We start from the raw sequence: 16,821 nt of genomic DNA, 5'->3' as shown, positions 1-16,821 counted from the left end.
ACGCTATTAATGCTGTCCTGGACTCTGCGACCCGTACGGCGGTTGCAGCCGCCAATTCGGTGGTAATACGCAGGGCCTTGTGGCTGCGGGACTGGAAGGCAGATTCGGCTTCCAAAAAGTGCTTAACTGGTTTGCCATTTTCTGGCGACCGTTTGTTTGGTGAGAGATTGGATGAAATCATCAAACAATCCAAGGGAAAGGAAACATCCTTACCCCAAGCCAAACCAAAAACACCCCAACAGAGGAGGGGACAGTCGAGGTTTCGGTCCTTTCGGGGTGCGGGCAGGTCACAATTCTCCTCGTCCAAAAGGCCTCAGAAGGATCAGAGGAACGCCGACGCATGGCGGTCTAAATCACGCCCTAAAAAGACCGCCGGAGGTGCCGCTACCAAGGCGGCTTCCTCATGACTTACGGCCTCCTCACACCGCATCCTCGGTCGGTGGCAGGCTCTCCCGCTTTTGCGACACCTGGCTGCCACAAGTAAAAGACCGTTGGGTGAGACATTTTGTCTCACGGTTACAGGATAGAGTTCAGCTCTCGTCCTCCGACTCGATTCTTCAGAACATCTCCGCCTCCCGAGCGAGCCGAGGCTCTTCTGCAGGCGGTGGGCATTCTGAAGGCAGAAGGAGTGGTGGTCCCGGTTCCTCTTCAGCAACAGGGTCACGGTTTCTACTCCAACCTGTTTGTGGTTCCAAAGAAGGATGGGTCCTTCCGTCCTGTTTTGGACCTAAAACTGCTCAACAAACACGTAAGGACCAGGCGGTTCCGGATGGAATCCCTCCGCTCCGTCATCGCCTCAATGTCCCAAGGAGATTTCCTAGCATCGATCGATATCAAGGATGCTTATCTCCACGTACCAATTGCTCCAGAGCATCAGCGCTTCTTGCGCTTCGCCATAGGAGACGAACACCTTCAGTTCGCGGCACTGCCGTTCGGCCTGGCGACAGCCCCAAGGGTTGTCACCAAGGTCATGGCTACAGTAGTTGCGGTCCTCCACTCTCAGGGTCACTCAGTGATACCTTACTTAGACGATCTGCTGGTCAAGGCACCCTCTCAAGAGGCATGCCAACACAGCCTCAACGTTACTCTGGAGATTCTCCAGAGTTTCGGGTGGATCATCAATTTTCCAAAGTCAAATCTGACACCGGTCCAATCACTGACATATCTTGGCATGGAGTTTCATACTCTTCCAGCGATAGTGAAGCTTCCGCTGGACAAACAGCGTTCACTACACACAGGGGTATAATCTCTCCTTCAAGGTCGGTCACACCCCTTGACGCACCTCATGCACTTCCTGGGGAAGATGGTGGCAGCAATGGAAGCAGTCCCTTTCGCGCAGTTTCACCTGCGTCCTCTTCAATGGGACATCCTACGCAAGTGGGACAGGAGGCCGACGTCCCTAGACAGGAACGTCTCCCTCTCTCAAGCAACCAAAGCTTCCCTTCGGTGGTGGCTTCTTCCCACCTCATTATCGAAAGGGAAATCCTTCCTACCCCCATCCTGGGCGGTGGTCACGACAGACGCGAGCCTGTCAGGGTGGGGAGCAGTTTTTCTCCACCACAGGGCTCAGGGTACGTGGACTCAGCAAGAGTCCGGAGGATTCTGCTGTGGGTGGAAGCCACAGCATCCACCATATCCGCAGTTCACATCCCGGGCGTAGAAAACTGGTAAGCAGACTTTCTCAGTCGCCAGGGCATGGACGCAGGGGAATGGTCCCTTCACCCGGACGTGTTTCAGGAGATCTGTTGCCGCTGGGGGATGCCGGACGTCGACCTAATGGCGTCACGGCACAACAACAAGGTCCCAACATTCATGGCTCGATCTCAAGATCACAGAGCTCTGGCGGCAGACGCCTTAGTTCAGGATTGGTCGCAGTTTCAGCTTCCTTATGTGTTTCTTCCTCTGGCTGTTGCCCAGAGTGTTACGCAAGATAAGGGCCGACTGCCGCCGCGCCATCCTCGTCGCTCCAGACTGGCCGAGGAGGTCGTGGTACCCGGATCTGTGGCATCTCACGGTCGGCCAACCGTGGGCACTGCCAGACCGACCAGATTTGCTGTCTCAAGGGCCGTTTTTCCATCTGAATTCTGCGGCCCACAACCTGACTGTGTGGCCATTGAGTCCTGGATCCTAGCGTCTTCAGGATTATCTCAAGAGGTCATTGCCACTATGAGACAGGCTAGGAAACCAACGTCCGCCAAGATCTACCACAGGACGTGGAAAATATTCCTGTCGTGGTGCTCTGCTCAGGCGTTCTCTCCCTGGCCATTTGCCTTGCCCACTTTTCATCTCAATCAGGACATCTCCTTACCCTCGTTTTGTCCTCATCCAGTTCACCAATGTGAAAAGGATTTGCACTTGTTAGATCTGGTGAGAGCACTCAGACTCTACATTTCTCGTACGGCGCCCCTGCGCCGCTCCGATGCTCTCTTTGTCCTTGTCGCTGGCCAGCGTAAAGGGACACAAGCTTCCAAATCAACCCTGGCTCGGTGGATCAAGGAACCAATTCTCGAAGCTTACCGTTCCTCGGGGCTTCCGGTTCCCTCAGGACTGAAGGCCCATTCTACCAGGGCCGTGGGAGCGTCCTGGGCCTTGCGACACCAGGCTACGGCTCAGCAGATGTGTCAGGCAACTACCTGGTCGAGCCTGCACACTTTCACGAAACACTATCAGATGCATACCTATGCTTCGGCAGATGCCAGCCTAGGTAGGCGAGTCCTTCAGGCGGCAGTTGCCCACCTGTAGGACTGAGCCGTTACGGCTCTATTATGAGGTATTATTTACCCACCCAGGGACTGCTTTTGGACGTCCCAATTGTCTGGGTCTCCCAATTAGGAGCGACAAAGAAGGGAATTTTGTTTACTTACCGTAAATTCCTTTTCTTCTAGCTCCAATTGGGAGACCCAGCACCCGCCCCTGTTTTTTGTATACACATGTTGTTCATGTTAAATGGTTTCAGTTCTCCGATATTCCTTCGGATTGAATTTACTTTAAACCAGTTTATAATTTTTTCCTCCTGGCTTTTGCACCAAAACTGATGAGCCCGTAGCAGTACAGGGGGTGTATAGGCTGAAGGGGAGGGGCTTTACACTTTTAGTGTAATACTTTGTGTGGCCTCCGGAGGCATAGCTATACACCCAATTGTCTGGGTCTCCCAATTGGAGCTAGAAGAAAAGGAATTTACGGTAAGTAAACAAAATTCCCTTCTTTACACTACTTTATTGTTACCAGGGGAAGGGGGTATTCAACATTTTCAAGGTTTTCTCCTGAGCCCACTCCTCAAGTGTCTTGGTCAGGTGATGGATGCCCATGAGCGTCGCTCGTCGCCCAACAGGTCTGATAGCTGTAACGAGCCGTGCACCAGGTCCGTCACGCCTCTAGGACAGATTTTCAGCCTCTGGGAAGCTCCGATTACCTCGCAGACATCACTTATTTCTTCAATGAATCCATCTTCCTTTCTGCCTCCTCCAGTCTGACCTATAGTGACCCTTACATCTTCTATTTCTCAGTGTTGGGATATTGTGATGGAAAAGAGCAAGGGTCCAGATTCATCAATTGCGCGTATTTTTATATTTATTTACAGGTAAAATATGCTCCAAATTCGGTAAAATCTCTCACGATGATTGTGTTTTACTCAGATTGACAGCTGCATTATTTTTCATGCTCTGGCTGACTTTTCTCCTTTTTGGAATGGTCTTCAACTACGGGGAAAAAATAAACTTTCTTCGGCGCTCCATTGGGAGACCCAGATTGGGTGTATAGCTACTGCCTCCGGAGGCCACACAAAGCATTACACTAAAAAGTGTAAGGCCCCTCCCCTTCTGGCTATACACCCCCCGTGGGATCACGGGCTGCTCAGTTTTAGTGCCAAAGCAAGAAGGAGGAAAGCCAATAACTGGTTTAAACAAATTCAATCCGAAGAACATCGGAGAACTGAAAACCGTTCAACATGAACAACATGTGTACCCGAAAAAACCAAAAATCCCGAAGGAAACAGGGCGGGTGCTGGGTCTCCCAATTGGAGCTAGAAGAAAAGGAATTTACGGTAAGTAACAAAATTCCCTTCTTCTTCGGCGCTCCATTGGGAGACCCAGACGATTGGGCTTTGTGCGAAGGAGGTCAGACATCCACGCATAGCTCCACTGTTTAGTCAGCAGCAGCTGCTGACTATGTCGGATGGAAGAAAAGAGGGCCCATACTAGGGCCCCCAGCATGCTCCCTTCTCACCCCACTCTGTGTCGGCGGTGTTTGTTAAGGTTGAGGTACCCATTGCGGGTACGGAGGCTGGAGCCCACATGCTGCTTTCCTTCCCCATCCCCCTGAGGGCTCTGGGGAAGTGGGATCTTACCGGCCTCCAGACTCTGAGGCCGGGCTCCATCCACAGACCCGGAGATCCTGCTGGATACGGAGCTGAGTACCGTCAGGGACAAGGCCCTGCAACATTCAGGTACTCTGTGTCCCCGTACAGACAGGCACAGACACACGCCAGAGTTGCTGGGTGTGCTAGTGCGCCGGGGACAGTAGCGCTGCGCGCCTGGGTCTTAGTCACTACAGCTTAGCTGAGTGACTTTCTGTGTTGGGAACTACCGCGCCGACCGCCCCTGGAGCGGCGGCGCGGCTGAGACTTGTAGTGCGCCGGGGACTCGCGCTGACCGTGCTTTTACGACGGCAGCGCTCATAAATCCAGTCCCCGGCTTTTGCGGCCTAGCTCCGTTTCGTTCCCGCCCCCAACCCTGTCAATCACGGAAGGGGAGAGACGCTGTACAATCATTCAGCGCCGAGGGCTGGAGTCTTATTTACATACTCCAGCCCTCTCACTCGGCACAGTGGGACGCCAGTTTCCCGCTCTTGTCTGCAGCACGCCCACGGCCCGCCCCTCTTCACAGGACGCTGGCAGCCATTCCTGCATGCAGTCTGAGCTGGAGAACGGACATAGCCCTGGGAGACCCAGACAAGGGATTCTGGCGAGCACACACCCGCTGTTAAGCGGGCGGTAAGCAGCACCTACCTGCTGACCCCACTAGTGCCGCAGTGTTATTTAGTGTACTTTTTGTCTGTACCTATATATTGCACTGTACGGTCGCTGCTTGGCTTATACCCCATTGCTCTGAGGAGACAACAGCATGTCATCCGCAAAAAGCAAGGGTACCAAGGCACAGGCTTTATATGCTGATTGTACCGCATGTGGGGCTGATCTACCGGCAGGTTCCACTGACCCCCATTGTGTGCAATGTTCGGTCCCTGTGCCACTTCGTCAGCCGGAGTCTATGGTGGTAGTGGCCCAGGCAGAGACGCCTGTGAACCCTGCCCCAGTGACGGGGACAGAGTTTGCAGTTTTTGCTGACAAGATGTCTGTGACTATGACAAAAATTCTTGAAACTTTGCAGTCCAGGCCGGTCACTCAGACCATGGACACTGTTGAGGCAATGTTTCCCGGTCCCCCTCAGTTGGAACTAGTCCAGGCTACAAGGGGGTCTCAGGCATCACAGGCTGAAGGCTCTGACTCGGACGACAGTCCCAGGCAGCCTAAGCGAGCTCGCTGGGAAAGACCCTCGACGTCATCACACTGGTCAGGGTCTCAGCGAGAGGCTTCTCTGTATGATGAGGCAGAGGTGGCTGATCAGGAGCCTAATTCTGAGACCGCTCTCAATCTGGATACTCCTGATGGTGACGCTATGGTAAATGATCTTATAGCGGCCATCAATAGACTGTTGGATATTTCTCCCCCAGCCCCTTCAGCAGAGGAGGCAGCTGCACAGCAGGAGAAATTCCATTTCAGGTATCCCAAGCGTAAATTGAGTACTTTTCTGGACCACTCTGACTTCAGAGAAGCAGTCCAGAAACACCATACTTATCCAGACAAGCGTTTCGCCAAACGTCTTAAGGATACACGTTATCCTTTTCCCTCTGAGGTGGTCAAACGCTGGACCCAGTGTCCAAAAGTGGACCCCCCAATCTCCAGGCTTGCGGCTAGGTCCATAGTTGCAGTGGAAGATGGGGCTTCACTAAAAGATGCCAATGACAGACAGATGGACCTTTGGTTGAAATCTGTCTATGAAGCTATCGGCGCGTCGTTTGCTCCTGCATTCGCGGCCGTGTGGGCACTCCAAGCTATTTCAGCTGGTCTGGAGCAGGTGGACTCTCTCATACGTCCATCAGTGCCGCAAGTGGCGTCCTTAACCTCGCAAATGTCTGCGTTTGCGACTTACGCTATCAATGCGGTCCTAGACTCCACGAGCCGTACCTCAATGGCGTCCGCCAACTCTGTGGTTTTGCGCAGAGCCTTGTGGTTAAAGGAATGGAAAGCAGATTCTGCTTCCAAAAAATGCTTAACCAGTTTGCCATTATCTGGTGACAGACTGTTTGGTGAGCAATTGGCTGAAATTATTAAACAGTCCAAGGGTAAGGATTCTTCCTTACCCCAGCCCAGATCAAGCAAACCTCAACAGAGGAGAGGACAGTCGAGGTTTCGGTCCTTTCGAGGCTCGGGCAGGGCCCAATTCTCCTCGTCCAAGGGGACTCAGAAGGAGCAGAGGAGCTCAGATTCCTGGCGGGCTCACTCACGCCCAAAGAAAGCAACAGGAGGAACCGCTTCCAAGGCGGCTGCCTCCTGACTTTCGGCCTCCTCCCTCCGCATCATCGGTCGGTGGCAGACTCTCCCGCTTTTGCGACATTTGGCTGCCACAGGTCAAGGACCGGTGGGTAACAGACGTTTTGTCTCACGGGTACAGGATAGAGTTCAGTTCTCGTCCTCCGCCTCGGTTCTTCAGAACTTCCCCACATCCCGACCGAACCGATGCCCTTCTGCAGGCGGTATGCTCTCTAAGGGCAGAAGGAGTGGTGATCCCTGTTCCTCTTCAGGAACGAGGTCAAGGTTTTTACTCCAATCTGTTTGTGGTGCCAAAAAAGGACGGCTCGTTCCGTCCTGTTCTGGACCTAAAACTGCTCAAAAAGCACGTAAAAACCAGGCGGTTCCGGATGGAATCCCTCCGCTCCGTCATTGCCTCAATGTCTCAAGGAGATTTTCTAGCATCAATAGACATCAAAGATGCTTATCTCCACGTGCCGATTGCTCCAGAGCACCAGCGTTTTCTACGCTTCGTGATAGCAGACGACCATCTTCAGTTCGTAGCTCTGCCCTTCGGTCTGGCGACAGCCCCACGGGTTTTCACCAAGGTCATGGCAGCAGTGGTAGCAGTCTTGCACTCTCAGGGACACTCGGTGATCCCTTACTTAGACGATCTGCTTGTCAAGGCACCCTCTCAAGAGGCATGCCAACACAGCCTAACCGTTGCGCTGGAGACTCTCCAGACTTTTGGGTGGATCATCAACTTTTCAAAGTCAAACCTGTCACCGACACAATCACTGACATACCTTGGCATGGAGTTTCATACTCTCTCAGCGGTAGTGAAGCTTCCGCTGGACAAGCAGCGGTCACTACAGACAGGGGTGCAGTTTCTCCTTCAAGGTCAATCGCACCCCTTAAGACGCCTCATGCACTTCCTGGGGAAGATGGTGGCAGCAATGGAAGCAGTCCCGTTTGCCCAGTTTCATCTGCGCCCACTTCAATGGGACATTCTCCGCCAATGGGACGGGAGGTCGACGTCCTTAGACAAGAAAGTCCTCCTCTCCCAGACGGCCAAGGACTCGCTTCAATGGTGGCTTCTTCCCACCTCATTATCACAGGGAAGGTCCTTCCTACCCCCTTCCTGGGAGGTGGTCACGACAGACGCGAGTCTGTCAGGGTGGGGAGCAGTTTTTCTCCACCACAGGGCTCAGGGTACGTGGACTCAGCAGGAGTCCACTCTTCAGATCAATGTTCTGGAGATCAGGGCAGTGTATCTTGCCCTAAAAGCGTTCCAGCAGTGGCTGGAAGGCAAGCAGATCCGAATTCAGTCGGACAACTCCACAGCGGTGGCTTACATCAACCACCAAGGTGGGACACGCAGTCGGCAAGCCTTCCAGGAAGTCCGGAGGATTCTGCTGTGGGTGGAAGCCACAGCATCCACCATATCCGCAGTTCACATCCCGGGCGTAGAAAACTGGGAAGCAGACTTTCTCAGTCGCCAGGGCATGGACGCAGGGGAATGGTCCCTTCACCCGGACGTGTTTCAGGAGATCTGTTGCCGCTGGGGGATGCCGGACGTCGACCTAATGGCGTCTCGGCACAACAACAAGGTTCCGGCCTTCATGGCGCGGTCTCGCGATCAGAGCTCTGGCGGCAGACGCCTTAGTGCAGGATTGGTCGCAGTTCCAGCTGCCCTATGTGTTTCCACCTCTGGCACTCTTGCCCAGAGTGCTACGCAAGATCAGGTCCGATTGCCGCCGCGTCATACTCGTCGCCCCAGACTGGCCGAGAAGGTCGTGGTACCCGGATCTGTGGCATCTCACGGTCGGACAACCGTGGGCGCTGCCAGATCGACCAGACTTGCTGTCACAAGGGCCGTTTTTCCATCTGAATTCTTCGGCCCTGAACCTGACTGTGTGGCCATTGAGTCCTGGATCCTAGAGTCTTCAGGATTATCTCAAGGTGTTGTTGCCACCATGAGACAAGCTAGGAAGCCCACGTCTGCTAAGATCTACCACAGAACGTCGAAGATATTCTTATCCTGGTGCTCTGCTCAGGGAGTGTCCCCCTGGCCATTTGCATTGCCTACGTTTCTTTCCTTCCTGCAGTCTGGGTTGGAAAAAGGTTTGTTGCTCGGCTCCCTTAAAGGGCAAGTCTCAGCGCTATCTGTATTTTTTCAAAAGCGGCTAGCACGACTTCCTCAGGTACATACGTTCCTGCAGGGGGTTCGTCACATCGTCCCTCCGTACAAACGGCCGTTAGACCCATGGGATCTGAACAGGGTACTAGTTGCTCTCCAGAAGCCGCCCTTCGAGCCTCTGAGGGATGTTTCACTTTCTCGACTCTCACAGAAAGTGGCCTTTTTAGTAGCGGTCACGTCTCTTCGGAGGGTGTCCGAACTGGCAGCGCTGTCTTCTAAAGCTCCCTTCCTGGTGTTTCACCAGGACAAGGTAGTGCTGCGCCCGGTCCCGGAGTTTCTCCCTAAGGTGGTATCCTCCTTTCATCTCAATCAGGATATTTCCTTACCTTCTCTTTGTACTCATCCAGTTCATCGGTATGAGAAGGATTTACATTTGTTAGATCTGGTGAGAGCACTCAGAATCTACATTTCCCGCACGGCACCCCTGCGCCGCTCGGACGCACTCTTTGTCATTGTCGCTGGTCAGCGCAAAGGGTTGCAGGCTTCCAAATCCACCCTGGCTCGATGGATCAAGGAACCAATCCTTGAAGCCTACCGTTCTGCCGGGCTTCCGGTTCCTTCAGGGCTGAAGGCCCATTCTACCAGAGCCGTGGGTGCGTCCTGGGCATTACGACACCAGGCTACGGCTCAACAGGTGTGCCAGGCAGCTACCTGGTCGAGTCTGCACACTTTCACCAAACATTATCAGGTGCATACCTATGCTTCGGCGGACGCCAGCCTAGGTAGAAGAGTCCTACAGGCGGCGGTTGCCTCCTCGTAGGGAAGGGCTGTTTTTGCAGCTCTAACATGAGGTATTAATTTACCCACCCAGGGACTGCTTTTGGACGTCCCAATCGTCTGGGTCTCCCAATGGAGCGCCGAAGAAGAAGGGAATTTTGTTACTTACCGTAAATTCCTTTTCTTCTAGCTCCAATTGGGAGACCCAGCACCCGCCCTGTTTCCTTCGGGATTTTTGGTTTTTTCGGGTACACATGTTGTTCATGTTGAACGGTTTTCAGTTCTCCGATGTTCTTCGGATTGAATTTGTTTAAACCAGTTATTGGCTTTCCTCCTTCTTGCTTTGGCACTAAAACTGAGCAGCCCGTGATCCCACGGGGGGTGTATAGCCAGAAGGGGAGGGGCCTTACACTTTTTAGTGTAATGCTTTGTGTGGCCTCCGGAGGCAGTAGCTATACACCCAATCGTCTGGGTCTCCCAATTGGAGCTAGAAGAAAAGGAATTTACGGTAAGTAACAAAATTCCCTTCTTTTCCACTCCACAAAAGGCACAAAACTTTTACCGCAGCCACAATTGTTGAATTGGTCAACAATATCCAAATATGGAAAACCACAAATACCTTGAGTCAACCCCAAACTGATGCGGGGTGAAAAAATAAGAGTAAAAAAAGGCACAAAAGCCCTTCTGAATTTGGGGCAAAAATAACAATACCCCTCCCCCCCCCCCCCACACACAATAAAAAGCGTGAGAAAGCGGGGCTAATGTTGTACAATGTTGGCGCTAATCTCCATTCTCGCGTACGTCTCTTTTAGGTGGAGGAGTGGAGTTCTTGGGATGACGAAGTTCCCACAAGTGTGAAGATCGAAGGTGGGAATGGGACCCTGGCCACACAAAACTCCGGGGAGCAAGATGAGCCCGATTACTTCAAAGACATGACGCCAACCATCAGGAAAACCCAGAAAGTGAGTGCACGCTCTACACAGTGGTACATTGACACTGCTGCCATCTGACCCGCTGCTTTACCAATGTCTTCTGGACAGTCCAAGGTCTCCAGTAGCTTTAGTCGTTTACCGTGTTTTCCGTTTTATAAGACTGCATCGGATTATAAGATGCACCCCAAATTTGAAGGAGGAAAATGGTAAAAAAAAAATAATTTTTACTGTTAAATTGAGGGTCCATCTTATAATCTTAGTGTCTTATATTAACTCACCAGGGGGAGCTGCTCAGGAAGGTCACAGGAGGCAGGGTAGGTGATGCTGCGGGCTCAGAGGAGGGAGTGTCGCGGCTCAAGAGGGTCAGAGTGTAGAGGGTCAGCGATATGGCGCGCTTGTGAGTTGTCACGGCGTGGGGCACCATTGATCTGCCGGCAAACTTAGAAGAGGGTGGTGTCACGGCTCAAGAGGGTCAGTGTGCAGCACAGCAGAGGGTCGGCAATACTGCGGGCTCGTAGGGTGTCGCGGCAGCAAGGACCATTGATCTGCCAGCAGGCTCCTTTCCATCGCCCGTAGTTGGCTAGATGGACTTCAAGAAAATGGCTGCAGAGGTGGTGCGTGTGCGGATTGATGTGATATACTTCAAGAAAATGGCCGCAGAGTCCTATCTGCACATGCACTGCTTCTGCGGCCATTTTCTTGAAGTCAATCTCTGCGGGAGATTCAAAGCAGCACGCATTTCGCCCACAGATCAATGGAGTATCGCCGACCCTGCGCCACCACTGCTGCCATGGTAAGCCAAACCGGAAAAAATATGGTAGCTTGTTTGACTCCAATAGGCAAATCCAATGGTAAAAAAAAATAAACCGTATATTTCGCTTTATAAGACGCACCTGATTATAAGACGCACCCCCAAATTTGGTGAAGGAAAAGAGATTTTTTTTTTTTTTAATGTTAAATGGGGTCCATCTTATAATGCCAGTGTCCGTCTAATAAATCATATAGGATATATGTCCCTCATAGCCTCCCATCCTAAAATTAGTCCCCCCTTAATCTGGATATGGCCCCCTTATATTGAATATAGCCCCCTTGTGCTGGGACACGTCCCCCTGTGCTGCCCATGGCCCCTATAGATGGCACATCTTTGTGTTTGATATGGCCCCATGCTGCTGCCCATAATAAAATAAAACACTCTTTCCTTACCTTCTCAGCGCTGTCCTCCTCGTGTCTCCCTCCTCGCAGTTGCGCTCCGGCTTCCTTCTTCCTGGTTCTTGCTGCCGGTCATGTGATTGGCACAGCAGAGTGATATCATCTCTGCATGCCTTTATCACAGACAACAGCAGCAGGAGACCGGAGATCCTGGCTGGAGGAGGTGAGTAAAGTTTTTTTTATTTTACTATGGGCAGCAGCATGGGGGCCATATCTAACACAGGGGGGCATGTGCGATCAAAGGAGAGCGCAGGCAGATATAATATGCCCCGCTGCCCCAGCCCCTCAGCATGATGCAGCTTCAGCACCACACTGCTGGACAGCGGCTGTGCATATTATATGAGCGGGAGCAGGAGATCTAACGCTGCCGCTCACAGCTTTCCCTGCCATTATATATATATATATATATTTTATATACACCCCCCCCCCCGTATATTCGGTTTATAAGACGCACCCCCTACTTTCCCCCAAAATTTGGGGGAACAAAAGTGCGTCTTATAAAGCGAAAAATACGGTGTATATATATAATCCAACCTTGATCCTGCAATCGCAGCAGAACAGACATTTCCCACATAATTACAATCTGATAATGTGATTATATATATCAGATTATCAGATTGTAATTATGTGGGAAATGTCTGTTCTGCTGCGACTGCAGGATCATGGTTGGAGTATGTGTATATATGTATAATATATGTAAGTGTGTGTGTGTGTGTGTATATATATATGTGTGTGTGTATATATATATATGTATATGTATATGCATACGTATACATATACATATACACACACACACTTATATTATTTATATTATATATATCACATTATCAGATTGTAATTATGTGGGAAATGTCTGTTCTGCTGCGACTGCAGGATCATGGTTGGAGTATGTGTATATATGTTATATATATATATATATATATATATATATATATATATATATATATATATAATTTTAGATTTTAATTACGCCTATATTATTTTATGGCTCACACAGGAGTAAATGCAGCTTTAGTCTCCAAATGTAATATATATTGTGCTGAGCCCACAAATCTGAAGGTATCAGTGTGCGAAGCACTCGGCTCTGCTAAATCACTGGTAATTGAATGGTTAAATCGCCATTGGCCGCCTTGAGTGCATTTCTTTATCTTGACAGCAGGTGGCGATGTACACACGTCTGAGGCCAGCGCGTACGTGGAAATAATGGCTGTGTACTCGCCACGTTCTGCAGCTTTTGATCTCCTTTCTGGCGTTTGTCTGCAGATCATTGTAAAGAAGAGGGAGCCGATCAATTATAACCTTGCAGATGGCAGCATAGCATTCTCCAGCAGACTGGCGGCCACGCAGGATATCATCCCTTTTGTGCAATCTGTGAGTATGTAATGAGATGGCAGAAGTTCTACCTATCTGCTCAGATTATGTATGTGTGAGGCCGGGCTTGTTACAGTATGTTACAAAACGGAGTACACCCTCACATTTTTGTAAATATTTTATTATCTTATGAGACAACACCTTCCATTGGAGGAGGCCCCACAAATGTTCAACAGGGCTTAGGTCTGTAGACACTTGGCCCCGGTCCAGCACCTTTACCCTCAGTTTCTTTAGCAAGGCAGTGGTGGTCTTGGAGATGTGTTCAGGATTATCATGTTGGCATATGAAGGGAGGGTATCGTGCTCTGCTTCAGTATGTCACAGTACATGTTGGCATTCATGGATCCCTCAATGAACTGTAGCTCCCCACAGCCGGCAGCACTCGTGCAGCCCCAAACCATGATACTCCCACCACCATGCCTGACTGTAGGCAGGGCTCACTGTCTTTGTGCTCCGCACCTGGTTTTTGCCATAAATGCTTGGCACCATCTAAACCAAATAAGTGGTTTTTGATCTAATCAGACTATAGGACATTGCCCCAGTAATCCATGGCCTTAGTTTGCTTGCCTTCAGCAAACTGTTTGCAGCTTTCTTGTGCATCATCTTTAGAAGAGTCTTCCTTCTGGGATGACAGCCATGCAGACCAGTCTGATGCAGTGTGCAGCATATGGTCGCTCTGACAGGGAGACCCCCCACCCCACCCCTGTAACCTCTGCAGCTATATAATATTTATATATATATATATATATATATATATATATATATATATATATATATATATATATATATATATATATATATATATATATATATATATATATATAATATAATGAAGCTACAGCACTGCTTGTATAGAAAAAATTAGTCTAATATGAACACCAGCTAAATGCTGGCTTTCACAGGAGAATAACAAGCACACTGGGTCTTCAGCAGCCCCCCGGCTGTAGTGGCAAACAATCTCCACCCTGCAATCACGTCTCGGGCGCACCAATGGGCATGTAGAATGACTTGCACCCTCTCTTGGTGCATTAAATGATTCTGTCAGAGATTGATAGCATTTGACAGGTTAACAACCACTGACATAGCTCCACTCCAACCGAGCTGCTACAATCAGATGGCAGCCATCATCTGCCAGGAAAGATGTGGGCACGGCGTGCAAACACTCAGCAAATGAATGAACATGACACAGGACGTAACTGTATGTTGTTTATTGTGAAGGGGTTAAAGGGAGACTCTCGGTACAAACTATACACAGCCTTGTAGAGGATATAGGCTCGATAAATAGCACACTTTTATTCTAATTGCAGCTCCTGTGCCACAGAAATTAAAGTGTAGTCAGAAATGCTAACTGGGCTGCTCACTGCACCCAGAGTGTGGCCGAGAGACTCGGTGGAGCTGCTCGGTGCACCCCTGGGTGTGGCCGAGAGACTCGGTGGAGCTGCATCCTGGGTGTGGCTGAGAGACTCGGTGGAGCTGCTCGCTGCACCCCTGGGTGTGGCTGAGAGACTCTGTGGAGCTGCTCGCTGCACCCTGGGTGTGGCTGAGAGACTCGGTGGAGCTGCTCGGTGCACCCCTGGGTGTGGCTGAGAGACTCGGTGGAGCTGCTCGCTGCACCCCTGGGTGTGGCTGAGAGACTCGGTGGAGCTGCTCGCTGCACCCTGGGTGTGGCTGAGAGACTCGGTGGAGCTGCTCGGTGCACCCCTGGGTGTGGCTGAGAGACTCGGTGGAGCTGCTCGGTGCACCCCTGGGTGTGGCTGAGAGACTCGGTGGAGCTGCTCGGTGCACCCCTGGGTGTGTGGCTGAGACTCGGTGGAGCTGCTCGGTGCACCATGGGTGTGGCTGAGAGACTCGGTGGAGCTGCTCGCTGCTATCTGTGTGTGGCTGAGCGACTCGGGGGAGCTGCTCGCTGCACCCTGGGTGTGGCTGAGAGACTCGGTGGAGCTGCTCGCTGCACCCTGGGTGTGGCTGAGAGACTCGGGGGAGCTGCTCGCTGCACCCTGGGTGTGGCTGAGAGACTCGGTGGAGCTGCTCGCTGCACCCTGGGTGTGGCTGAGAGACTCGGGGGAGCTGCTCGCTACACCCTGGGTGTGGCTGAGAGACTCGGTGGAGCTGCTCGGTGCACCCCTGGGTGTGGCTGAGACTCGGTGGAGCTGCTGGCTGCACCCCTGGGTGTGGCTGAGAGACTCGGTGGAGCTGCTCGCTGCACCCCTGGGTGTGGCTGAGAGACTCGGTGGAGCTGCTCGCTGCACCCCTGGGTGTGGCTGAGAGACTCTGTGGAGCTGCTCGCTGCACCCCTGGGTGTGGCTGAGAGACTCGGTGGAGCTGCTCAGTGCACCCTGGGTGTGGCTGAGAGACTCGGGGGAGCTGCTCGCTGCACCCCTGGGTGTGGCTGAGAGACTCGGTGGAGCTGCTCGGTGCACCCTGGGTGTGGCTGAGAGACTCGGGGGAGCTGCTCGCTGCACCCCTGGGTGTGGCTGAGAGACTCGGTGGAGCTGCTCGGTGCACCCTGGGTGTGGCTGAGAGACTCGGTGGAGCTGCTCGCTGCACCCTGGGTGTGGCTGAGAGACTCTGTGAAGCTGCTCGCTGCACCCTGGGTGTGGCTGAGAGACTCGGGGGAGCTGCTCGCTGCACCCCTGGGTGTGGCTGAGAGACTCGGTGGAGCTGCTCGCTGCACCCTGGGTGTGGCTGAGAGACTCGGTGAAGCTGCTCGGTGCACCCTGGGTGTGGCTGAGAGACTCGGGGGAGCTGCTCGGTGCACCCTGGGTGTGGCTGAGAGACTCGGTGGAGCTGCTCGCTGCTATCTGTGTGTGGCTGAGAGACTCGGGGGAGCTGCTCGGTGCACCCTGGGTGTGGCTGAGAGACTCGGTGGAGCTGCTCGGTGCACCCTGGGTGTGGCTGAGAGACTCAGTGGAGCTGCTCGCTGCTATCTGTGTGTGGCTGAGAGACTCGGGGGGAGCTGCTCGGTGCACCCTGGGTGTGGCTGAGAGACTCGGGGGAGCTGCTCGGTGCACCCTGGGTGTGGCTGAGAGACTCGGTGGAGCTGCTCGGTGCACCCTGGGTGTGGCTGAGAGACTCGGGGGGAGCTGCTCGGTGCACCCTGGGTGTGGCTGAGACTCTGTGAGCTGCTCCGCTCAATTGGTGATTGACGGCTCTGTCTGCAGAGAAAGCAACGGCAAGCCTGTGCGGTCAATCACCAGTGAGAGAGATGGGGCATGTACCCAGGGGGCCGGACAGTGCGCTGATCGAGGGGCTGCCCTTTACCCATGTCTGGATCGCACTCGCGCAATCACATGCTGCCTTTTTACTTTTCTTTATTCATGTATTTTTAGGCAGAATTGGGCGATTTAGAAACATGGCAAGAAAATTCCAATGCTTGGGAGGAAGAGGAGGACGCTGCGTGGCAGGCGGAAGAAGTTCTACGGTAATTACTCATTAATAATGTCCGTCACACACCGGATAATGTGCACTTGGCCTATAATGTTTGTACATGCTAAATTTATATATATTTTTTTTTTTTCATTTTTAAGACTGAAATGTAATTTAAATAAATCTTGTAATGAGGTTAAATTCTCCATCTATTTTCTCTATGATGGCACCAAAATGAAGTGTTGTGTGCCGGATCCGTACGTCTGCACAACGTCCGCTGTCCTTGTATATAGTGTGTACACCCATATCCTGTGCACCTCCAGTAACCTGAGAACGGTGGCAGCTATAGGCATAGAAGTGGTGTCTAGGTATAGTAAAGTAGCCATGTGCTACTTTACTATACAACAGAGTTAGCATTTTTATCTCAAACAGGAGATAAAGAAAAAAAGTGAATTACAAAGT

General features: G+C 51.9%; 1 protein-coding gene across 1 annotated transcript in view; it reads left to right on the top strand.

Moving 5' to 3' along the window:
- EBAG9 (estrogen receptor binding site associated antigen 9) overlaps window positions 1-16,821 on the top strand; it is a 55,748-nt gene that overhangs the window by 28,788 nt on the left and 10,139 nt on the right. The window contains exons 5-7 of the mRNA XM_075316214.1: window positions 10,295-10,444; window positions 12,887-12,994; window positions 16,323-16,414. Of these exons, the coding sequence (XP_075172329.1) occupies window positions 10,295-10,444; window positions 12,887-12,994; window positions 16,323-16,414 (350 nt within the window). The remainder of the gene's footprint in view (window positions 1-10,294; window positions 10,445-12,886; window positions 12,995-16,322; window positions 16,415-16,821) is intronic.

This window comes from Anomaloglossus baeobatrachus, chromosome 6 (genome assembly GCF_048569485.1).
Source record: "Anomaloglossus baeobatrachus isolate aAnoBae1 chromosome 6, aAnoBae1.hap1, whole genome shotgun sequence".
In the NCBI taxonomy this organism is placed as follows: domain Eukaryota; kingdom Metazoa; phylum Chordata; class Amphibia; order Anura; family Aromobatidae; genus Anomaloglossus; species Anomaloglossus baeobatrachus.
This window is presented reverse-complemented; position numbering and strand designations above follow the sequence as displayed.